Source organism: Aulonocara stuartgranti (genome assembly GCF_965226115.1).
Source record: "Aulonocara stuartgranti genome assembly, chromosome: 12".
NCBI classification, from domain to species: domain Eukaryota; kingdom Metazoa; phylum Chordata; class Actinopteri; order Cichliformes; family Cichlidae; genus Aulonocara; species Aulonocara stuartgranti.
In genome coordinates this window covers 21,541,626-21,566,073 of record NC_138948.1, presented here as the reverse complement: position 1 = coordinate 21,566,073, position 24,448 = coordinate 21,541,626, and the positions used below count along the sequence as shown (strand labels likewise).

General features: G+C 40.7%; 2 protein-coding genes across 2 annotated transcripts; one reads left to right on the top strand and one right to left on the bottom strand.

Annotated features, from left to right (window-relative positions):
- Window positions 1-1,390: 1,390 nt before the first annotated feature.
- Window positions 1,391-8,597, top strand: LOC309718587 (hyaluronan and proteoglycan link protein 1-like). The gene is made up of 4 exons (XM_082553992.1): window positions 1,391-1,687; window positions 5,987-6,331; window positions 6,594-6,893; window positions 7,010-8,597. Exons 1-4 carry the CDS (start codon window positions 1,609-1,611, stop codon window positions 7,297-7,299), a joined length of 1,014 nt encoding a protein of 337 aa, XP_082410118.1. The 5' UTR covers window positions 1,391-1,608; the 3' UTR covers window positions 7,300-8,597.
- Window positions 8,598-12,087: 3,490 nt separating this feature from the next.
- On the bottom strand, window positions 12,088-23,004 carry LOC309718521 (uncharacterized protein). The gene is made up of 8 exons (XM_082553853.1): window positions 17,624-23,004; window positions 17,412-17,525; window positions 17,183-17,296; window positions 15,785-15,943; window positions 15,424-15,506; window positions 13,265-13,409; window positions 12,967-13,149; window positions 12,088-12,342 (listed from the first exon to the last, which is right to left on the bottom strand). The coding sequence occupies exons 1-8, from the start codon at window positions 22,872-22,874 to the stop codon at window positions 12,191-12,193; spliced, it is 6,201 nt and encodes a 2,066-aa protein (XP_082409979.1). The 5' UTR covers window positions 22,875-23,004; the 3' UTR covers window positions 12,088-12,190.
- Window positions 23,005-24,448: the final 1,444 nt, after the last annotated feature.

The following is a 24,448-nucleotide window of genomic DNA, read 5'->3' as shown; positions in this document are numbered from 1 at the left end:
AGCGAGCCCAAGGCTCCAGGCCCCGATAAGCGGCCGCCAAGGAGTGAGCCGGTGTGTACCTGGACGCCCATCCCCGGACACAAAGAACCACCAACGCACCGATGTCTGAGGGAGTCCGCCACTGGCAGGGGAAGTGGTGGTAGGGGGAGATAGGCCTCCAAACCTTGGAGGTCCTGAGATGTCCCCAGAGAAGTGGCGTCTGACACCCAACCTGACATATAGACACAGACATACAGGCACACACATATACAAACATCCATTCCCATCCTCATGCTCTCATATGCACTTACTCCACACTCAACCAACGTGGAGACAGACATAAAGAGACGCTGTACACACGATCACACTCCCCAAGCTTACTCTATTAACCGGGTCTAGGTACCCTTGCCCCTGGAGGGGGGAACTGCACCCAGACCCAGGTGGTGTTACCCTTTTCCCTGCGGTGGGGGGAGGCAGACTGCCCCCATTTTAAAGATTTTTAAAGAAAAACAACCTGTGGGGTCAAAACCCACGGGTGCATCTAAAGGTTAAGAGCACCGGATAATAAAAACGGGAAGAAGCCACAAAAATTCAGAGTTAATGAACCAAAAGCAAATCCTCAGACAAAGCATGTGATCCAAAAGAGTTTTTACATTTTACAGTTATGTTTTTACTAACTGGTGTGACTGTTACTGTGATCCATACTACACCACAAAGATCATTAAAATTTCCCTGCTATCGAATACACAGAACCTTCTGGATAATCACAAGCAGGTTAATTGTCTAAAGTTTTGCTCTGTCCTTTTTGCAAGTGACTCCGTTGTGTCACTTGCAATAACGAGTTCTCCACAAGAAACAAGCTGTTTGACCATCTGAAGTCCAGCGGCCACGCTACAGCCCTCTCTGGAAATACTCCTCAGAGCTCCATGAGCAAGAGCAAGAAAGACAAGAAGAAGAACAGATAACACATCCTGACCTGGACTTTTGAACTTGAAAGAGCAGGGACACTTAAAGGCTTAAAAAACAAAACAAACAAACCTCTAAAGGGGTCTAAAGTGGACAGCACTGGCTGACTCGTAGCTTTGTTTTTTGTTTTTTTAATTACACTATAATGTTCAGTGTGTCATGGTCGCGATCTTCCCCCCCGTTGTAAATAGTTTGACGTCTGGTGTTTGGTGATGTAAATAAATGTGGTATTTTGCTTTAAATCTCGTTTTGGGATTATTTTTATTTTCCTTATTTTTATTTTCCTGCGTTGCACCCCGGTTGCCTAGGCCGGGGTGTAACATATGGAGTTTTTTGTTGCTTTTTTTTTATAAAAAGTGGCAAAGGGGGGCTGATTTACAGCTTCTACATGGTGATGGGCTGAGGGGAGAAGGAGTGGTCTCAAACATGCTGGGCTACAATAAAAGGCACTTGTTTGGACCTCCGAGGACCCCAAACTTTCCAGTAGCACCACAGGCGGCTGCTGAACAAACGGAAAAAAAGGAGGGGATAGCTGATTAGTAAAAATTGAAAGAGAAGAAAAAGCGCTCAGCTTTCTTTAAATATTTACATTATAGATAAATTACATTTTTAACTTTTTGCTAAAGGAACACTTTTTGCAAAAACTAAAAAGTGAGAGAGAAAATGATGAGGCTGCTGTGCATCACTATAGTCTGCTTGATCCTGGCTGGCAGTGCGTACAGTGAAGAGACGATCTTAACAGGTAAGATTTAAAATGATGTGAAATAGTTTAACATGCCCAAGTGTCTGTATGTATGTGTGATCTTTTATAAATGCATGATGTTGCATCAATCGTGTGCATGCGGGGGGATGAGCTGTGCAAGAAGCCTGAGCAAAGTGGTACCCCATCAAAAGCTTGTCTTATAACGGTGTCGTTGTAGCAGCAGGTAACAAACACATCTCTGGAGTAACGCTCACACAGACACAGTGTAACTCAGCATTACACTCACTGATGTGCTGCACACAGACCACCCCAGCACGAACAGGCTGGTGAATAAATTACCCTTGCCATTCATAGGGGCTTCCTACCCACTCTGCTGAATGAGTAATACCACTGGTTGTCCTCCTAAAATAGGTCACAAGTGCTGCAGTGGATTAAATTGGGCTGGTAGTGCTTGTCCCCCTTTTTGTGGATGTAAATGCGGACTTTAATGTGATTTATGGTGTTGATTTTTTTTTTTAACTTTCTGACACTATTTGTTCCAGACACTGAAAACTTAGAGAGAAATCTTTCCAAGGAGCCCCTGCACTCCATCATAACACTGTTGTAATTTCAAATTCACAGCTTCCTACAGAATGACACCATGAGATGAAGCTGCTCCCAATAAAACACAGCTAGATCTAGTGCTGCAGAGAAAGAAAAAAGGGAATTGCTGGAGATGCCCTCATGTTATATGTATTGACTGATATTTAATGTGCTTTCAGCAGCTCTGCAAGCTGACTCAGTATGTCAAATTAGGAACGTCTCAGCTGTCTCTCTTCCAGGAGCAGAGGAAACGGCTTATTTGTTGGGACAAAAATTTCATTCTATGAGGAGAGCTTGTATTTTTTATTTATATGATGTCATTGCCTGAAGTATGTAAAAGCATTTGCTCAGCCCAGGCCAGCTGCGTTGTTCCGTACAGTATATTTTTTGGCCACATGAGCTGTGTATTCTCCCTCAGTTCGAGGGGCGTTGCCTGTCCTTATACCTACTGACTCACTCTGCCACTGGGAGCTTTTGGAAATCAGCCCATGGTAGCAGGCAGCCTGACAGGAGCGGAGTTAAGATTAATGACCCACAGCCAAATGTATAGAGCCCCATGCTGAACAGCGGCCAAATGACTCTGTCTTTTCCTGTGAAGTAATAGTCTGTTAAGTCTAATGCTTACTGTGGTTGTTGGTTACTGAAGCCTGGCCTGGTTGCTACTGTGGTAGAGTGGGGAAAGGGGCTTGGCTGCAAATGAGGCCTGGGGTGAGGAGAAGATGTGTTTAGGGTAGGAGATGAGATGTTCGCAGAGGCACGTTTTTGGTGGTATTGATCCTGTATTATTAAGCTCAACAGAAATTTAACAAATCACTCTGATGGAAATCTATGGTGCGCTTGTACCGAGGATGTGCGCACACACGTTTTTTGTGTTTGCACTTGTTTTGCATGACAGAATACAGGAAAGAGCTTATTGGCATACGTGTGTAGGAGTTGGCCTGCTGTGTTTATCCCAGCTGCACTTGTTAATTCTTTCTCCATATTGACACAAGTGGGCCAGCAACATAAGAGAGCGACACTTTGGGATGTTGTAAAGCATTGCTCGCTCTGCTAGAGGGTGTGGCATTTTGTGCACAAGGAGATATAAACATGCAGACTGTTGCTCTGCAGAGTTTCATCCTTTCAAAGAGATTTTTAATGTTGATTGTTTAGTAACTTCATGCAGGAAAGGCTCAGGGGTTACACAGTATACAGTATAGTAAGAGCATAACATGATGCATGGGGCACAGAGTGGACCTGGATCACTGTAAAGATCATTTCCACTTCAGTGTTGCAAAGAAGCAGATGGTTCCAATCACTTGCTAAAACCACCTTTTACACAGTGAGACTGAACTGTGCTTGGTAATAAAATGGCAGTAGGTCTTGGCTGCAGCTGCTAAGCTTCTTTTTATTGCCCTACACATGTGTTCATTTATGTTTTGGGGTTTTTGGGGTTTTTTTTGTTTTGTTTTTTTGTCAACTGCTGCACAGTTGACGAAAGTGTCAGTCATAATGGTTCCCTATTATTTGACCACCAATAATTATGACAATTTGGAACCACCTTGGGCCTCAGAGGGTTGCAGACGGTTGGAGAATGGCAAAGAAAAGAAAGGCTTCCCTCTCTTCCCAGAAGGATTACTACCCGCAGTAGGCTGTTGCTTTATATGTGCAGCATGTCTTGCATGCCAGGGCCACAGTCTCCTTTGGGATGTCTGTCTAGTGGTAACTGCAGGAGCAGGAGAAATTCAGGAGTTGCTTTAACATGCATCTGTCTCTCTGGGATTGTAACTGTCAAGGGTGTAGAACAAATAAAAAGACAAATTTATTTACTGTGCCTTCGTTTAACATCATCCCAAGCAGTTCATACTTCAGCATTCACTGAATTGGCTCCGTCCTCCTCAGGGTTACAGCTCACACAGAGGCTCTTGATTTAACATTCGAACAGTGTTCTCACGAGACACTACAATGAAGCCCTTTACTCTGTTTTCTAATAATTTCAGACATCACTGTTGGCTGTAATTACATCTGGTGAGTCTGTGTTGATGTCAGCACTGCCCTTACCTCTGCCAGTTCAGTCATCCTGGATGCCTCAGGTTTCAATTCTACTTTATGCACAGCGTTACCCATGCAGAGTGTTTACGAGGCACAGCGAAGCTGTGAGTCATTTCTCTCTGACAAAACGGGCAAAGACGACTCTTGTCCAGACACTGGCAATTAGCAGCGGCAGAAGTGTTTTTCCCAGCTCATAAAATACCTGGCGTCTCGGTGACCACTCAAGAGGCAAGTGAGGCAATGGGTGTGGTGATTTGGTAATAGAGGTAGTCACTGGCATGTGCAGCCTCATGAAAGAAATGAGAACATAGAGTTTAGAGTGGCATAAGGTGAGACTGAAGGGTAGATTAGGTCTGTCAGCACTGCCTTTGCTAATTAATTCTAATGATCTGAGAACCACTGAAAGAACTCCAGACACACTTCTACTGTGTGAACCGGGACAGTTTCGGCAGGCGTTTGACGAGAGGTTCATTCAGTGTCACTCCACTGTGAGTGTGTGTGTTCTGAGGGAAGGTTGTGGTTTGAGCAGAGTCAAAGCCACTGTCTACTTTTATTTCCTGTAATAGCCATGTGGGAAATGTTTCCCGCTGAAGAGCCAGCGACACAGTATTCCAGTCATGCTCAGGTGTGGCTGCTCAAAGTGAAAGGCCTTCAACATGAAAGCTGCATCCTCAGTCAGAAATCAGAAGCTGACTGCAGACTTACATGCAGATCGTCCATACTGAGTGAGTGAGAAAAGACACAGAGTAGCGCCTATACTTTTTAATGAGTACCTGAAACTTAAAGAACAAGACGGGTTATTTATGAATATAATAAAAAAGTCTTCTGCGGTGCTTCTTGCCTTACCTCACTTATGTTTACACGTTAGATTGTTAAAAGGTTAAACTGCGGTGTGTTTATAGGTTGAGGATAGGGGCAGGGGGTGTCAGCGGTGCTGTCTACATGCATTTATCTAGTGCTTGTTATTGTCTGGCACAGACAGCCCCCACTCTCTTTCCTGGCTGGGGTCTTAACTAAGCAAGCCCTGTGAGGTCTAAAGATAGAGGATGGGAACCGGTGGTGAGACACAGATGACCTGTCATTTTGAGTTAAAGGCTGACCTAGCTTGGACAGGAAAGATAGAGAGGGAGTGCACAGAGGAAATAAGTAAAAGAAATAATGATGACAGCTAGATTCTGTATTTTGTCAACAATATTTTCTGCTCTCTTTTCCCATTATTTATGTGCCTGACACACTTAACACAAATCAGATGTAGTGGATGAAAGAAAAGCACTTCATTTTGTGGGTTAATGCTGAGGAACCAACGGCTTATAAGTGCAAGTACTGACAACAGCAGGAAGGAGACTGAAAAAGGATTATTGGCTTTCAGGGCTGAGGACTGGCCGGTGCCCAATATTACATTTAATAAACCAAACAGACTCCAGACTCTTCACTGGCTTTGTGTGATGTAATGCTTCAGATGTCACACTGTGTATTGTATATTACAATAATACAAACATTATAGACATGCCAAAATACGTAGCTGTTTCATTAACAAGGCAAACAAAAAAAAGGCAACAAGGAGAAGTTTAAAAAAGTGTTTCTACAATTTTTTCCCCCCTTTTTTGCATTGAAAATCATTACATAAAAATGTTATACAAAGGGTTTTTGGTTTTGGTTTTTTTATCCAAGTATCATAATTCTAAACAAGAGCAGAAAGGTTATATCATATTTCTTCTTTTCTAGTCAAGGTTTCTGCTGAACTAGGTGGCAACATCACCCTGCCTTGCAGGATCTTGTCCTCAGACACGGTGTCCTTTGGCAACAACGGACACCGGATAAAATGGACAAAGGTGGAAGATGATGAAGCTCTGAACGAGGATGTGCTGGTTAAAATGGGACCACACATAAGGGCCTATGAGAGCTTTGAGGGCCGTGTCTTCTTGCAGAACCTCGACAGTGAAGATGCCTCTTTAATAATGACTGAAGTCTCCATGGACGACAAGGGAAAATATCACTGTGACATCGACAACGGGATTGAAGATTCACTGCAAGAGGTTATCTTGGAGGTGCATGCTGGTCTGATGACTGGTAAATCCTGTTTTATTTTGTTTTGTTATTTTGTTTTGTTACTATTTCCATACTTACACTTTTTTGAAATTCATTTAATAATATATTCAATTTCATAAAAATAAAAAAATGGTATACGCTTGTTACCATGCAACATCACGAACGTATCCCCCCCTGAACGGGATTGTACTATATACATATATATGTATATTCAAGAGAGAAAAACCAAGAGAGACAACATTTGCTTTCTTCCTCATATTTTCATCTGATCTACTTCGTTCAGGTGTCGTGTTCCCATACTACCCTCCTTTGGGCCGATACAACCTGAACTTCAACAATGCCGTGCAAGCCTGTGAGGACCAGGAAGCTGTGATTGCCTCACATGAACAGCTGCTTGCTGCGTGGAAAGGCGGTTTGGATTGGTGCAACGCTGGATGGTTAAGTGACGGCACAGTGCAGTATCCTATCACCAAACCCAGACATCCTTGTGGTGGCTCCAACAATGAGCCTGGCCTCAGAACCTATGGACGCCAAGAGAAGATTAGGCAATTTGATGTGTTCTGCTATACTACTGCACTCAAAGGTCAGTTAATAAAAATGTCTTTGTACATGAAACGCAGTGACCACAAAGACTAGTACATTTATATAGTAGCACATCTGCTTGAATTATTCTGTCTTGTTTGCCTTATCTGCTGTCAGGTCATTTCTATTGGCTGGTCCAGCCTGAAAGGCTGACCTTCGATGAGGCTGTGGAGGCATGCAGAGATGACGGTGCAGAGATTGCCAAGGTGGGCCACATGTTTGCTGCCTGGAAGCTTGAAGGCTATGATCGCTGTGATGCCGGCTGGCTGGCTGATGGAAGTGTCCGGTACCCCATCTCCAGGCCGCGGAAGAACTGCAGCCCCACAGAAGAAGCAGTGCGCTTTGTTGGGTTTCCCGACAAGACAGTGAAGTCTTATGGCGTGTATTGCTACAAGCCTGATCAGTGATGGGTTAGATAGGTCTAAATAAGCCATGACCACCAAAGAGCAGCAAAAGCCACAACCAGTAAAATAAACAATGAAGCAGATAAGCTTTTGATCTAATCTAGCATGAACCCAGTACCTTTCTAAAGCTGTGATAACCCTAAAAATACATATATATACATACATGCATACATCTTATACCCTCCTAAGAATTAAAAAAATGACCTGTAGCTATTATGTTTTGCATTTTCCTATAGGTGGCTTTCATTGGTTTTACACAGAGTATTAAGTAAAGGTCTATTTTGTCAAAATGTGACTGATGAAACAGAGACAGAGAAGTAAATGGTTAGCATAATCTGACTACAGTTTGTGTCCTGCAAAACATGATTGGATTTGTGAAGTTCCAAATGTAGTGCAAATATGCACACGTGCAGTTGACATGTGCTGCTTTAAAGTCTGCAAGAACAGAAAAGCGTGACATTTTATTTTTATCGAGTTCGGCATTTGGGAATTACGTTAAATTTATTACAAACTGCTATGGGTACTTGTTACCCCGCACAAAGTGATCATTTGCATGTTGTTTGCTTTTAGCTTCTGAAACTAAAAAATTTAAAAAAAGCTTTTCAGACAGAATAGTTGTGATCAAAATATTTGCAAAGAAAATGAAGGTAAACGTTTTGGTCTACAACTCTTTTTGCTGTGAAAGCTTCAATTACCACAATTTCCAGTTACAGTCGGAAAGACCACTATAATCTAATGCAATGTATTCTTTTGTCCTAACAAAAGGTTTTTACTTTTTAATGATGGGTTACTGATAGTTTTTTGTTTGTTTGTTTGTTTGTTTTTTTACATGTGCATAATGTGCTTTTCAAGAAAAACTACAGATTAAGTTTCTAACACTAGTAGGATTTTAGCGGAGAAGTTAAACTGAAGATGTGATTTGTCCCAACACACGAGTGGCATTTCCTAGAAGAAATCTAATGTTACAGCAGTTAATATATGACTATTAAATGTGTGGTTGCACATGACCACTGATGGAGTTGCACATCTTCATATTGTGGCTATGAGCTGCTATGAGCTGCAAAATTTCAATTCATATTTTGATGATCAATCACACTCACAGATGGTAATTAGAGGTGCAACAAAACTTTTCTAGAGATACAGAGATATGGCACTCACTGTAGAACACATGCAATAATGTGGTGATGCATTGTTTGTAATAATAAAACTCAAGTTGTCAAGGAAAAAACATTTTGTATCTTAGCACCTTGTACCTTTTCAAATGAAGCTGTTTGAAATAAAGAACACAACTCTTAAATCCATTTTGAATCATATATTCCTTTTTTAAAAATTGCATTCCTTCTTATTTTACTGGAGCAAAATCACGCAGCATGTGGAGTTGTTGAAGTTTAAGCAGGGACCTAAATGGGATTGTTTAAGTTGCCAAATTGGAGGCCATGAATTTGGCGTAAAGCCATGTCAACTGAAAGGACTTAAGATTAGACTCTCCCCACATTCATTTATTCTTTGCCATTTTTATCTTCAGTGCCAGGCTGCCAACCCACCACTAAGTCAGACAAAGGGAACAGTAGCACAGTCTTTAAGAGGCTTGTGGGAATCTCTGGGAACAGGGTCAGATTTAGGTGGATACAGCAGGGAAATGCTAGACAAATGTAAATGTGTGCGATCCATCTTAGGTAACTTTTTTTGGATAATGCAGCTAAAAGCAACAGCAGATATTTTTGAGGAATAAACTGTGTACATAAACTATAGATTTTTGCACTTGTATTATACAAAAGACTATATGCATGTATTTAAACAGCTGGCATCAAGTGAGCTGTTCTTTGGGCCTCTGTGTGTTTAGGCAGCCAGTCAAATCAATGAGCAGTCTGTTGACTTCAAGCAGTCCAGTGCAGTGCACTAGTCTAGCTACATTCCAGATGCTTGACAGAATTACAGATATGCATGTATGGAAAATAAAAAAAACCCAAACATCATGGCATTAAGTGAATGGTACACTTTATTCTAAGGTGCCTGCTAAGCTGAAGAAGTCAGTAAGAGCTTGGGAGCATTTCATTTCCAAAATAAATCTAGAACTTCTGTTAAATCCCAGTGAAACTCAGGCCTAGGGGTTTTTGAGACATCTGCACTTCGTGAGGCAGGATTTCATCCAGGAGCAGCCATTAATCACAAGTCACGTCTCCTCTAACGACAGAGTTGGCACTCACAGAGAAAAACGCAGCTTAGCTTGCACACAGATTACAATGACCAACCTGATGTTGTTACTCAGGTAATGGTGCTTTGTGTTATTAGTAAGCAACAATGTGAACTCCAAGTGACTGCTGCATAAACAGGCACTGTGGGAGTAGTAGTGAAAGGTAATGTAGTCAAAAAGCTTCTGATTTTCCACACAGGGAATTCATGTGGATCCTTTATGCACCAGCATGTAGACTCAAGATGTTTTTCAAGAAGACCACTTTTACTCATGCTATTCACTAAAAAGAAAAGAGAAAAGCAGTGGGGTATCCTTATGCAGGTTCACAGTACTGAAGCATCAGCCTTTTCTGCATGGCATCACTTTTCCCTAATCCAGTTTTAGTTTGCTACAATTCACATTCACATTGCCACTTCCTATCTTCTCCCCTGGATGTACCAACTGTCTACCAACGGGCTTGCAGAGCATGTCTGATAGGTTTTTCTACAAGTGTGTGATGTATGTTTAAGACACCGCAATACTTTGAAAAATTGGATACTGGTATGATTTTCCACACAGTGCGATTCACATGAAGTTTAAATTCATCATTATATGCTTAGTGTCCATGAGTTGTGTGGGTGCTAAAAAAAATGAAACGTGATAGCAGAAAAAATCTTCGGTTCATGAGTAAGGCTGATAGCACTACCTGCTGGGGAAATCACTGTAGTGCACACTGCATCCTAAATTATCTTTAGTGCAAGAAGACCCATGTTTTAAATTTTGTTCAACTTCATTACCTGGCTTCTGCAATTTTGCAGCACATTTCCTATATAATAAAAACTCTAATCATAATAAAGAAAAGTGTAATAAGACTGCTACACTATCAAAACATTACAAGAAGGACAAACTCTGGACTAATTAGATCTGAATAAGATCTGCAAAAAATCTGGTCAACAAATTTAATTTTGTAAGTAAATAATCTTTATTTTATTTCATTGGTGATTTAAAGCAGGAAAAACAACAGCTAAAAAACAGTTTTTTTTTAAATTCACAAACGTACCAACCATTCACATTGTAAAGTAATCTTTAAAAAAAGAAACACTTATAAATATAAAATCATATTATGTGCACATCAAGGCTAAAACACACAGACAAATACTCAGACAACAAAACAACATTTCTCCTTAAAAAAAAATTCACGTCTGTTAATGTTACAGAACAAAATCGATGCAGATTATTGCTGATGTGTGTCTCTGAGTTCTTTGGTCCACTGTTGCCATTAAAGTTGAAAAAAAAAAACAAAAACAAAGAAGAAGAAAGAAAAAGAAGAAGGCATGTAAATGGATCATATTGCTGAGTAATTACTTTTAGATTGTTAGCATGCAAATGTTGCCGGCGTCCTGGTGAACAAACAATAAAAACATTTAAAAAGAATCCCCGTGAGGCCCAAGTGACAGAATCATATTTCATCAGTAAAACAAGTAAAGCAATCAAGAGCAGCTTGAAAATAAATTATACGCATCTCTGCCTAAACAGCTGTTACGTTCAAGTCTTTCTGAGTGATTCACAAAATACATTCTCTCAATGACTGATCTTAATTGACCACAATAACAGAAAAATTTTTTTAGAAATCATACCAAAAGAGAAAAAAAAAGACTTACATATAAGCTACCCCACAACAGATGACAGCAAGAGTCTTTGGTGTGTGATTATGCACAGCATTAGTTATATAAGTTATTGTAAACATGCTGTTGTGACTAATTAAAGGCTATGCAATGAACATATTTGAGCAGAAAATAGAGGCTTCTTGAGCTACACTTTCCTTTTGAAGTAGACGATAGTCATCAATTTCCATCTGTTGATAAAGGCTTTGTCGATAGGACTTAGAGAGCAATCTTTCATATTGAACTGTCTCCTACAAAAGAAAATGTCAGTTACATTTTTTAAAATCTATCTATAGAAATCTATTTATAAACATTTAGTCTGACATATATCTGATGACAGCAGGAGAGAATGAAAGGTGATAATTTGATACTAAAAGCTGCCATCACAAAGAAGCTGATAACCAAGCAATCAGTGAAAAACTTTCCCCAGACTTGTGATATTTTAATCTAGAATGTGAATAACTACTATACAGGAAACCTGTCAAACCATGTCAGGGTATAATTTGCCCCTTTATAGAATGAGCTATAAATTCTGGGAAAAGATCTGTATGTAAGAAAGTTTATAGCTCTTTGTATGCAACATAATGTTTAACTCATGCGATATGAGTTCTTTGCAAGCGCAATAAAAAGGAAACCCAAATTAAAACAGCACAATATTAATGTTTACATGAGCAGTATAATCTCTTTCTTTCTATTAGAAAATGAACACTTGCATAGATTTTAAATAGCCCAGTTGATTTTAAAATTGACTAGACAACCATCATGAAAAAGGGTGATTTTAGTGTTTTTTTTTAAGTATGATAAGAGTAGTTTTTGCTTTTCCAGTAGCCAGCTGAAACTTTTTTTAATCCACATTGGCATTATTATAAAATAGTGCCCCTTGATAAGAAAAAGTCTTGTATCTACATGTCTATAAAAGGCACTTTGTAAGATTCCATTGACAAAAACTGCAGGTTGTTGTTTTTTTTCTTTGATAAGTTTTCTCATGTGCTTTTTTTTTTTTTTTGTTCTTTTCAAACAAGCATCTGGCACGTGCTCTCGTCTCAGGTGTGCCGTGTTATTTCCACTTATGTTCTATTTTGTGTCTCCTTCCTGGTCGGAGCTGATGACGAAAGTGGAAGGACTCATCTTGCCAGTTATTGAAGTTGTGGATGCTGTAGAGACTATTGTGCTGATGCCTTCTGATAAAGGTCCTCTGATAGCTTGAGGCTGTTGGGGGGGAAAAAAATCCCATTTTAGCTCTCAAACTATAATTATTTGTCAAAATCTTACACATTGGATTAATGCTGAGTAGCAAACTCAGTAAATAGGTTTATATCTTATTAAATGCACAAAAATATATGTTGTTCTCTGTGCTTCAATATTACAATGAAGGTCAAATTTTGTTGTTGGCTGATCAGGAAAATATATTTTAGCCAATGAAAACTCGAAACGAAAAGTATTTATTTAGAACATAACCACAGCTGTTTTAAAGCAAATTATGAATTAATTAAGCATTAACTCTTTCACCCATAAAGATAACGTTGGACAACAAGAAAACATTTAATGACAAATTTTGAAAATTCAAAAACCATGCACTTCAGAAATAAGGGTTGCTCCTAATAGGCATCTGAGGGCAGTTAAATGCCAATGTATTAAGAAAATATGATAAATATTCAGGGCTGGGACAAAATGCAAAAAAGTAACAACTTATAAATAAATGCAAGCATAAAAATGTTAAATGAATAAATAACATACTAAATGTTATATTTTTTTTTTTCAGTTTTGGCACTTTTGGCACTCCATACATATCAGAGTAATGTCTATCTATTGAGAGCAACAGTGTGCACTTACGGTTCATGCAGCTGATTTTCGGGATATCCCATCGTCCATTCCCACGACAACGGATAGTTGGGACATGTCTCTGAATAAAGCCTATACGGCACTGGTACCTCACCAGCGAGTTGATCTCATACCGTTCACGTGTCTTCCCAAAAGAACGTGCATTCTCTACCACAGGAGGCTGACTACAGGCCACTGTAAACCAGACGAGACAAAGGCATTTGATAAGGAATTTTACAGGAACTATGGGTTTTCATTTTTACCTTAAGAAATTTTTAAAAAGTGGATTTTTTGTTTGTTTGTTTTTTACCTGTGCCCTTCTTGCAGGTGAAAGTGAGGTGGTAGTTGCAAGGAACATCATTCCACTGACCATCCTCATGCCATATCATCACCACACAGTCCTCGCCAGCAGAGAAGAAGCTGTCAGGCTGGTTGGGCCTCCAGTTTTCATATTGCTAAAATAAGAGCAGGCAAGAGTAAAACATTACTGTTATTAAACTACATTCTAAGCCTAACAGCTTTGCTTTTTTATTAGTAAAATAGACACTATTTACAGACATTATCTATAGACACTCCTGTTGAAGGGTCACTGCAGCAGTAGCTCTTCATATTTGATTTGGCAGATTTTTATACCAAATTTCCTTCCTGACACAAGCCAAAAGGGAATAGTGTCTCCTCCCAAGATCGAACTGAGCATTTTTTGCTTGTTAGGGCAATGTGTATACCAATAGGCACTTGTACGGTAAAGGTTACCAAATCACTACAAATATTGTGCCTGCTACATATCTCGCTAGAAAAAAGTGAAGCCAAAATCCTTTTGTTTTTCCTTTTCCTTTTCATAATTGCAATTCTAATTACTGTCCACAAGAGGGAGAAAGTGTATCTTTATGTAGGCCAATTCTGAGCAAACCAGACTCAAAGGGCAAAAATGAAAGGTTTATAAAATGGGCTCATAAACTTTGTCCAGAGAGGAGCCATCTGCATTATCCTGCTGTAAATGTCACAGTAACCTACTATTTACACAAAAAATAAGAGTAGCTTGGATTTTATAGTCAGTGCAGTCTACACCCCTGATTCAGTATCGCATACTTGGCATGACTGGTATTCCGTGTAACAACTAATGTGTCTTTCACACAACAGAGTTTTGGGATAACGGACAACCATTAGTATGTGATGTCTTTTCATCATTAGCTGACATGTCAAGCGTTACGATTGTACATCTCCAGGAACAAAATTCCACAACAGCACATGTACGTTCATACATTAATACAGCATACACACAGCTGCAGTGCTGCGAGGCATTCGAGCTGGCATCGGTGCTACCTGCAGTCTTTCAGCACATTCTAGGTTCAAAAGCTTTCTTCAAAGCTGTGACAGACCCCCACCCCCCTCACCCCACCAATCATGCCTTGAGGCTCCGCTGCTCTCTCATTATGGTTAACAAACATGCTCTGACTTCCTGCTCAGCTTGCTTCAGGTTAACAAATGGCTGACCCATCAACTCCTCAGCAGGTCTGCATCCTCCTCAGAACATTCAAACAAACTTTGATCACCCACACCTAAACACACATCCGAAGATTTTCCAGCCTATGTGTTTCAATTCTCTATAGTAATTATTTAATCACTGGTCTTTTCTTTTGCCGTTGTAAATAGTTCACAGTTATTTAAAATCAGTCTTATTTATTACATTTAAGTCCACTAGAGGTGACCACCCACACAGACCCCCTGGGCACCCTCAATCCAGTGTATTTTTTTTTTTTTTACTCATTCTACAGCTGAGCACAGGTGCTGTCCATCTGTGTGTCTGCCTGCTTTGGTGGCCTTTTTCCCTGGGTGGTTGCCTGTTGGTTGGGCCTGCTCATGAGTGTGGGGGATAAAGAAGAAACATACCTGTCTACGCCTGACAAAGTCCCCTCTCCGCTGTGTCACTCACACCTTCATCACCCCTCATTCTTTCAGCAGTGAAACAGCCTCCAGGCCTGTGCTTATCTTTTAACCCCCCCAGGCTGGCTCAATGCTTCCTGCCTTTCTCTGGGTCTGGAAGGGCATCTTTGAAGCAAGAACGTCAGTGTGTGCAAATCTTAAGCACACTATATATTGTATTTAGTTTCTTTTCTGTTTAGTGGACAGCAGCTAGAAGGACTATAGCAAATATTAACTCTAACTTTTAATTAATTAATTTATTTTTGCTTTGTGGAAGCTATTTGTTTTTCTACACAGAGCTCATACTCATTAAAAGGAGTTAAAATGAAATACACCATGTTCTCCATCAGATTTATTACCACAGCGGTCACCGGGGTGTAGTGACATGAGGCGGAGGAGAATGCGTCATGAGAACAGCAATGCGACTCCCAGAAAGGAAAGACCCTCCCTAAATGACTAAATCTGTCAACAGCATTGCGCATATTTACACTGCTCCGGTGCCATGTTTGTTGAGTCGATAATATGTAAGAAAGCATCCTGTCTTACCATAGGGCAACCATCGGTCCAGCGGAAGTCGTTGTCATACATCTTATCATTCAGGCCGATCCACTGGTAGTCCTGTCCAAGACCTGCCAAGTAAAACACAACCAGTTACATTCCTCAGTTGGCCTATTTCCATTTTAGGACTGGTAAGTCAGAGAAAGCAGGAGAAAGCCCAAGATAACGTGGATGTTTTCATTGCTCGAACCCTTATCTTGCATAGTCTCTACCCAAACACGTATTTGTTCTTGAGTTGGCTTTATGAGAGAAAATTTCCCATTAATTAGGTTTTTTTTTTTTATTAAGTATCATCTTTATCACATTAATCTAAAGTATTGTTAATTATTTACACCTGTCGTGAACTTACGGTTGACATATTGTTGCTCCTCGTGGGACAGGATGCTTGTGAGATGAGCCCCGTTGATGCGGCACTCTCTCTCTGCTGTGTCCCAGTTTTTCCTCTGAGGGAAGTACTTGTAGCAGTGGCCTTGAAACTTATGCCAGCCGTAGTCACATGTTTCTGTATCTGATAGAAGACAGAGTGACAGAGAATGAGGTATACAGAAAACAGAAAGAGATGTGCAACAAATCAACAGACATGAAATAAACTGAGGAATAGACTTTAGCTCTTAATTCAATCCATGTATCAGTCTCACAAACTAACATTTATGGCATTATCTAATCTAGGCCTTACACAGGAGCAAACTGATCCATCAGACCTTGTGTTGGTGTATGTGATTCTGCATAAATCAGAAATGTGATAAACTAATGTATTAGTTCAGCCATAAACAGATCAGATTTATTTCAAACTCTGAAGCTTTACTCTGTTAATGGCATGTATTTCTAAACGTATACACTTTAGTATAGAGTCCGTTTATCCGTCCCCTCTCCTTAATTCAGCCTTGGAAGTCTAATACACAAAAACATAGGTATAATCTTTCTTTAAGTTCTACATCAAGTTTTTTTTTTTTTTTTGGCAAAACTTAGTCAGACAGCAGCTGTGTCTGAGTAAAATATCTGGGTGGGATTCACTGTTGAGTGACTAACAAAATTTAGGGTGTAGACACTGGTCAAGAGACATCACCCAAGGCACATATTGCCCTGGTTTCAGCACACTTGGTGTAAATATATGGTTCAACTGGTAACAGTAAAATAACTTTTTCTTAAATATTCCAGAACTCCCTTGTCCAGATAAACTTTTTTAAGCAAGAACTCAGAGACTTCATTGTATTTTCTAGTCCAGTAAAGTTGTCTTAGATGGAAATATAGTGATTTGAGATCTAGCATGCATTTACTCTGACTGGATTCAACTTGATGACAACAGGCCATATCTTTAAATACTAAGAAACTGAAATCTTTGGGAATTCAAGGGGTTTTGAAGTATGTTAGCTACAATGAGACACCAAAAAGAGACAGTAAAAAAAAAGCTGTGGTGATGAAATAAAGATGTTGTTGATTAGTCAGCTGACGCCTGAGGACGAGACGTCGATCAGCTGCATGCAAACAGTATGATTATATTTAATGTGGCGTGTCTAAACATTTTTGTGGTTCACTCAACTGAGTAATATGTTAAATGTCTAAATACATAGTCAAATATAAGAGGCTATAATGTTAACATTTTGTTTCTCTCTTATATGTGCTTAGCACTAGCTCAATTTGGATAATTGAGACCAGCCCAGAAATAACTGATGAGTTTTATTAATGGGAAAAATAATAATAAGAAAGAATCTAGAGAGAAAAATTGTTAAATTAATTTCAAACTTACCCTCTTCACAAAACAGCCCAGCATAGCTCGGGAGACACACACATGTGAAAGAAGCCAAGCCATCGACACAAGTGCCTCCATTGCGGCAAGGGTTTGATTCACACTCATCAATATCTTCATAAGAAACAGACATAATCAATAGGAGCAGATGAGCAAAACAACTTGTAGTCCCAGAAATATTATGTTCTTTTAGCAGTGCTTCATGTGAGCTTTGCAAGAATTGTCCTACCTATTTCACATTGATGACCACTGAAACCAGGAGCACAGTGACAGGTATAGGTGCTGCCAATCCTCAAGCAAGAGCCTCCATTTAGACAAACATCCTCTGTGCATGAGTCAATTCCTGATGGCAAAGTAAAATAAAAGTCGAATTAAACAGAAGTTTATTGGAGTATTCATTTTTTTTGCTCTATTTCAGTGCCAACTTAGAAGGAAACTTACCAGAAATCTCCATAGTCTCGCCAACAACAGTGTGTCCCAGATCAAATCCTCTATTAGGCGGTGTGGTTGTTTCCTCCTCTTTTATTGATGGTTTTCCTTCAATAACTGATGGTGGTGCAGTCATGTCACTGCCCTGTTTCTGGTCTTGCTCAGAAAAGGTTGATGGTGTGGTTGATGCAATTGTACCTAGCTGATTTTGCACCTGGGCTGGTGATACTGTCTTGAATTGAGTGCTGGTTGGTATTTCAGTGTAAGGAGAGACACCTATGTCACCTTTCCCAAACGTGACATCAACACCTTCCTTCTTTGAAGCTTCTGTAGCATTTACCTTAAATACTTTCTTGATTTCATCTGGAGATAGAGCCTGTTCTATACTGATGATCTTTGGTGCCTTTGTAGTCATCAGTTCATCAAATACATCATCAAAGCTGGGGGATGAAATCCCAGAACTTACAGAGCCACTTTCAGCCTTATCATTAGGGACAGAAGGTGACTCATCATCACCCAGCTTAACAACACTTGCTGTAGTCATGCTGTTTTCTTGGAGGGTAGAGACTGATTTTCCACTGATTGTGGTTGATGCCGTAACCATGATAGCTTCTGCTATTACCTTTGAGTCAGGTGTTTGAGCAACAGATGGTGGTGTAGAAATTAACACTGTATCATTTTCTAGTGTTTGGTTGTACAGGGGATCTGCTGCCACCACATAAGGATTTAGTGCTTCATAATCTGGTTGTGGATCAGTTAGACTGAGGTGAGTCGTTGCACCACTTGAGACCTGATCAACAGCTGGTTCAACTGTCCCATCTGCTACCGAAACACGGTCGTCTTCAGAAACAAAAGCAGGTGCAACTGTTGATACTGCAGTCTGGCTTGTGACATGATTAGCAAATACAGGGCGAGTTGTGGTCAGTGATATATCATGAGAATGACCAGGGTTGGGGCGGTGTGTAAGTGTAATTTCTGACTTGGCTTGTTCAAATAATTCCATGGGAGTTGTCAGTGGTTGTAGAGGAGAAAGAGTTGAGTCCAACTGAATGACAACATCTGGCTGTGATGGTGTTGAGGGGACATTTGAAGTGGGTATTGTGGTGATCATTACTGTTGTCTCTGAGATAGCTGTGCTTGTTATAGCTGCATTTTGTGACTCCTTTGGTTCTGACTCAAAGGAAGTTGATGTATTCAATGACTCAATAGATCTGGTCACAGCAGGGGGCTGTGTTGCATGGGCTGCAGTGCTGAAGACCTCATGGGATGTCTGACCTGAGGTTTCTTCAAAAGATTCTGACTCATCTGTTTGGGAGCTTGCCGGCTGAGTGGATAAAGTGCTAGTAATCATAGTCTTCTTAACGGTCGACAAACTAGGAGTGACAGAGTCAGACCCAAAGGTGCTCAATCCCATTTCACTTGAACCTGCTGTAGAAATAATAATACTTGTTCCTGTTGATATAAACCTCTCTTCACTCTTCACTGGCGTCTTGGCATAACGTGAACTGTCTTCATCGGTTGAGGTGTCTCTCTCAGTCGATACTACAGCTGGCTTCTCAGTGGTAGAAGCAAGAATGGTAAGGGCAGGTTCTGTTATCATTTTGGGTGACTGGTCAGTAATTTCTGAAGTGAAAACCAACCCTTCAGTCTCAGTGGTAGAAACTGAGGACACACCTGAGGATGGAGTCCTTTTTGTTTCAAATGAAAATGAATAAGTTGCTTCACCTGAGATCTCTAGTGATGCGTCTACAGCGCTTGACACTGCAGGAGATCTTGTGTCAGTAGCTATAGTTTCTTCTTCTTCTTCACTTGGAGGTTTTGGAGTTGTAGATTCTACTCCAACAGGCTCCGCTCCTGTCCCCATATGAGATGAAGTTATAATAGCATGAGGAGATGTTTTCTGGATGTCACTGTCTGAACTACTTGAAATTTCCCCTTTCAATGTTGTGACTGTTAATGCAGTCTGGGCAGTTACAACCATAGCAGTGCTTAACTTCTCACTAGACAACACTGGGCTCACTGTGGCTGGCACATTTTTCTCAGAAGAGATGCCAGTGTGGGGAGTAGGCATGATCTCAGACCTGGCTTGCTCAGTACTAAACAGTGAAGAGGGTGTAGATGTTTTTTCAGTCATCCAACTTTCCAAAGATGATGCTGAAGGTTTCTCTGAGCTTTCTTGTGCAAAGTCATCAGAGTCACCTGAAGAGTCGTCATCAGATGTTTTACTGGTGGATTTCATTGTTCCAGGTTTAGTGGAGACTGGTGCGACAGTGACTGAAGGTTTAGTGGTTTGTGTGAAAACGGATGAACTTAAGGTTTTATCAGTTATGCCGTGACTTGTAGCTGTTAGAATTACGGGTGATGCTGTCGTATATTTTTCTTTTTTAACTGTGGTGACCACATAATCTTCACTAGTCACTAAAGTGACAGAGGTAGAGTCTGCTGTTTCCATTAACATTTGAGAAGAAAAAGATGAGGAAGTGGAAATCTCAGTAGTGTCTCCTTGGAATTGATCAGAAATTGGTTTGGTAGTCTCAAATGAGAAAACTTTGTGTGTTGTTGTAACATCATAGATTTCTCCAGAGCTTGACTGAGTGGACACGGAAGTATCTTGTGTGGCCTGCGCCAACCTTGTGACATTTACTTCACTTGATGTTTCTTCCGAAGAAACGTCTTTCACAGGTGACGATTCTGAAGTGAACAAGTATTCAGAAGATGTTGAGGCTGATGATGTATCACTGGCTGAGGTTGGTGTAGGACTCAAAAATGTGTCACCCACAGTCCCTGAACCCTCTGGTTCTTCTGTAACTTCCAGCTTTTGAGTTATTGTAATTGCTGTGACACCCCCAGCTTCCTCTGTCAGAATAGTTGGATAAAATGAAGAAGAGGGAACCACAGACATCGTATCTGCATCAGTGATTGTATCATCTTTGGTAATAAGCTCTGTACTGTAGCTGTCTTCTCTCATACTATCTGTAACTCCAGAGAACAGTTTATCTTCCTGTTGTGTATCCTCGATGAATATGATAGATGTGCTGGTTGATGTTTTGGATGCATCCAGAACTATGGTCGGTGTTTGTTCAGTTAGTCGAGTCTTGGCTTGGCTCCTGTCGGGAGTAATAATCTCAACTTGTTGATCTGTAACGCTGTGATATATAACAGTGGGAACTGGGGCAGATGTTGATGTAAATTCATCTTGTTTATGCTCACTGCTCAAGCTTTCTGTGCTGAAATCAACAACAGTGTGATTATATATTAAGGCATCAGTTGTATGGGAGGGCAGGGCTGTAGAGGGGGATTCTGTTGTGTGTTCAGCCACAGCAACCTCATCTTTCTCAGTGCTTGAAAGGGGATGATCTGTTGCTGGAGTAATTTTACTTTCCTGTGAGAAAACCCTGTTATCAGAGGTTGCTGTTGCTGTAGCAAAACCCTTGGTTTCACCTGCTGTTTCTGAAAATGTGGCAGTCTCCATCACTGAAGGCTTTAGGGTGAACTTCACAGTGGTTTGGTTGCCAGAACTCTCTACCTCTGTCAAAGTAAAATCTGGTTTTGGTGTTGATTTTTTACTTGTGATTGCATATTCTGTTGATGTGTACGACTTCTCTGTGGTGTAGAGAGAAGCTGCAGGTGCAGTAGATTTTGGAACATCAGCTGTTCCACTTTCATTAAGTCTTTTTGCTGTGCTTGTTGGTTTCTCTGTGCTGAAAATGGAATGGCCTGTACTCTCTGTGCTAGTAACAGATGTACTTTCATGAGTTGCTCCTATTATTCTTGGTTTGGTTGTGGGTAGAACTGATAATCCTGTGTCTTTTACTGTAATAAGCACGTCAGTGGTATGGCCACCTGGGTCACTATCTTCTGGAAACACTGAATTTATAACCGCTGAGGAAATTGTACTATCCAAAACTCCAGAACTCTCCCTTTCAGGTACTCTTGTGGAGGATGACCCACTTGAGTCATCGCCTGACCACTCATCTTGATCGGTGACTCCACTGCCCTGATCAGAAGTGTAAATCTCAGGGCTCATCATGCTTGGAGATTGAGTTGGTGATATAAATTCTTTGGTTACCTGTGTACTAGACTGAGGTGAAAATGCAACACTGACCATGTCAGATGTGCTCTGAGTCTCATCTGTTTCTGTCTCATCTGTTTGCACTTTAAATTCCTTGTATGGTTTTGTAGCAGTTTCAATTAATATCCCTTCACCAGATCCATCTTGACTTGATTCCAAATCAAAGTCTTGAGGGAAGCTGCCAGAGTTGTCCATGTCATTGTAGGCAGAGGTCATCATTGGGGTAATACTGGGTATTGCCATTGGCCGAAATGTTTTGAGTGTATAGGGACTAGATGTAGCAGTTGTAAATTCTCTATCACTTGAATGCTCTTCCCCAGTGAATACAGGTGTGTTTGATGGACTAAATGTTGTTACTGCTAGGGTTGCTGATTCCACAGAGGGCTGTTCAGGTGCTGTTTCATCTGTGTATGTTGATGTGTAATCTCCTGAGAAGTCTGGGTCGGGAAAATGACCTGCTTCTGACTCAAACTGAGTAGTGGCAGAAAACAGAGGAGCATCTGTAGACTGCCCGGTCATGAACTCATGAGGTGAAATCATTGTACTGTGAGTCAAAGTTTTCAGGTTTTCAACTGTTGCTGTAAAGGATGTGTGTGTTCTTTGAGAGTCACTGAAAGTAGTTGATGGTGCTGATGTTGATGTCGTAGTCATGAAATCAAAAGAAACAGTGTTCCTTGTTGTTACCATCTCTATTGTTTCAGTTGAAGTTGTATCTGAGAAAGAAGATAACGTAAACATGTCTACAGTTTGGTCAGTTAATGTAAAGGGTTCAGGAGATAACACTGTGTTGTCAGTTAAGGGGTAAAGCAAGGTTTTCTCTGGGTGACTAATTAATGGAATCTCAAGTTCTGCGACTGGACTTGATGTTGGGGCCATTGTGCTGAGCGATGAAAAAGATGGAGGAACTGCATTGACAAAGGCCGGTATATGGGTTATCTCATCATGCGAGCTCCACTCTTCAGTAAAGGAGTTAGTTTCATCTCTTGCAGTTGTGGTATAGTATTTGTCTGTTCCAGATGACATCGCATCTGTATCAACATGTTGTGTTACTGCAAGTGATAGTGGTATTGACTCCACAGTGCTGGATACAGATGGAGATACGTCACTGAAAACAGAGCTTGCATTCAATATAGCTGTGGTGTCATCACTTGAACGTTCTACATCCATTGGAGTTGTGTCCAAATAGGTCATTGTCTTATCAGTCAAAGGAGAAACAGAAGTCTTTTCTGTCTGATCTGAGAGAGCACTGGAGTAAACATCAGCTGGAGTTGCTGTTGACTTCTCCGTGGTGAACTTTGCGGAAGCTGTGGGAAGTGCAGTGAGATTTATGATCATTCCAGGCGTCTGATCTCCTGAGCCCTCTTCTGTTGATGTCAAAAAATAACTTTCCTCTGGTGTTAATGAATATTCATCGAACTTGCTTGTGGTGACAGATTTTTGCGTACCAGATGACACTGATATTGGCTTCTGAGTACTGAAGACAGATGAGGATGAAGTAAAAGCACCTTTTGAAGTATCACTTGAAAGCACTGTTGTTGTTATGATGCTTGAGACTTCAGCGAAAACAGTAGTGCTGTCTCCAGAAAAATCTGCATCTGTGGCACTCGGGAAGGATGTAGTTTCTGACTTCATTGTTGACGGACTGAAAGAAGCAAACGAGTCCATTACGGTAGGTTGACTGCTTTCACTTTCAACCTCAACATCTGGAACACTGGTAAGGGATGGTACTTTAGTCTCATCTGTATCAACATGTTGTGTTACTGCAAGTGATAGTGGTATTGACTCCACAGTGCTGGATACAGATGGAGATACGTCACTGAAAACAGAGCTTGCATTCAATATATCTGTGGTGTCATCACTTGAACGTTCTACATCCATTGGAGTTGTGTCCGAATAGGTCATTGTCTTATCAGTCAAAGGAGAAACAGAAGTCTTTTCTGTCTGATCTGAGAGAGCACTGGAGTAAACGTCAGCTGGAGTTGCTGTTGACTTCTCCGTGGTGAACAATGAGGAAGCTGTGGGAAGTGCAGTGAGATTTCTGATCATTTCAGGCGTCTGATCTCCTGAGCCCTCTTCTGTTGATGTCAAAAAAGAACTTTCCTCTGGTGTTAATGAATATTCATCGAACTTGCTTGTGGTGACAGATTTTTGCGTACCAGATGACACTGATATTGGCTTCTGAGTACTGAAGACAGATGAGGATGAAGTAAAAGCACCTTTTGAAGTATCACTTGAAAGCACTGTTGTTGTTTTGATGCTTGAGACTTCAGGGAAAACAGTAGTGCTGTCTCCAGAAAAATCTGTATCTGTGGCACTCGGGAAGGATGTAGTTTCTGACTTCATTGTTGATGGACTGAAAGAAGCAAACGAGTCCATTACGGTAGGTTGACTGCTTTCACTTTCAACCTCAACATCTGGAACACTGGTAAGGGATGGTACTTTAGTCTCATCTGTATCAACATGTTGTGTTACTGCAAGTGATAGTGGTATTGACTCCACAATGCTGGATACAGATGGAGATATGTCACTGAAAACAGAGCTTGCATTCAATATTTCTGTGGTGTCATCACTTGAACGTTCTACATCCATTGGAGTTGTGTCCGAATAGGTCATTGTCTTATCAGTCAAAGGAGAAACAGAAGTCTTTTCTGTCTGATCTGAGAGAGCACTGGAGTAAACGTCAGCTGGAGTTGCTGTTGACTTCTCCGTGGTGAACAATGAGGAAGCTGTGGGAAGTGCAGTGAGATTTCTGATCATTTCAGGCG

Coding starts and splice junctions, on each gene's coding strand:
- LOC309718587 (XM_082553992.1), top strand. CDS start 1,609: ATGATGAGGCTGCTGTGCATCACTATAGTCTGCTTGATCCTGGCTGGC. Junction 1,688..5,986: donor TGAAGAGACGATCTTAACAG/GTAAGATTTAAA, acceptor CTTCTTTTCTAG/TCAAGGTTTCTGCTGAACTA. Junction 6,894..7,009: donor CTATACTACTGCACTCAAAG/GTCAGTTAATAA, acceptor ATCTGCTGTCAG/GTCATTTCTATTGGCTGGTC.
- LOC309718521 (XM_082553853.1), bottom strand. CDS start 22,874: ATGACCTATTTGGACACAACTCCAATGGATGTAGAACGTTCAAGTGAT. Junction 13,150..13,264: donor CACCTGCAAGAAGGGCACAG/GTAAAAAACAAA, acceptor TCTGGTTTACAG/TGGCCTGTAGTCAGCCTCCT. Junction 12,343..12,966: donor GAAAATCAGCTGCATGAACC/GTAAGTGCACAC, acceptor CCCCCCCAACAG/CCTCAAGCTATCAGAGGACC.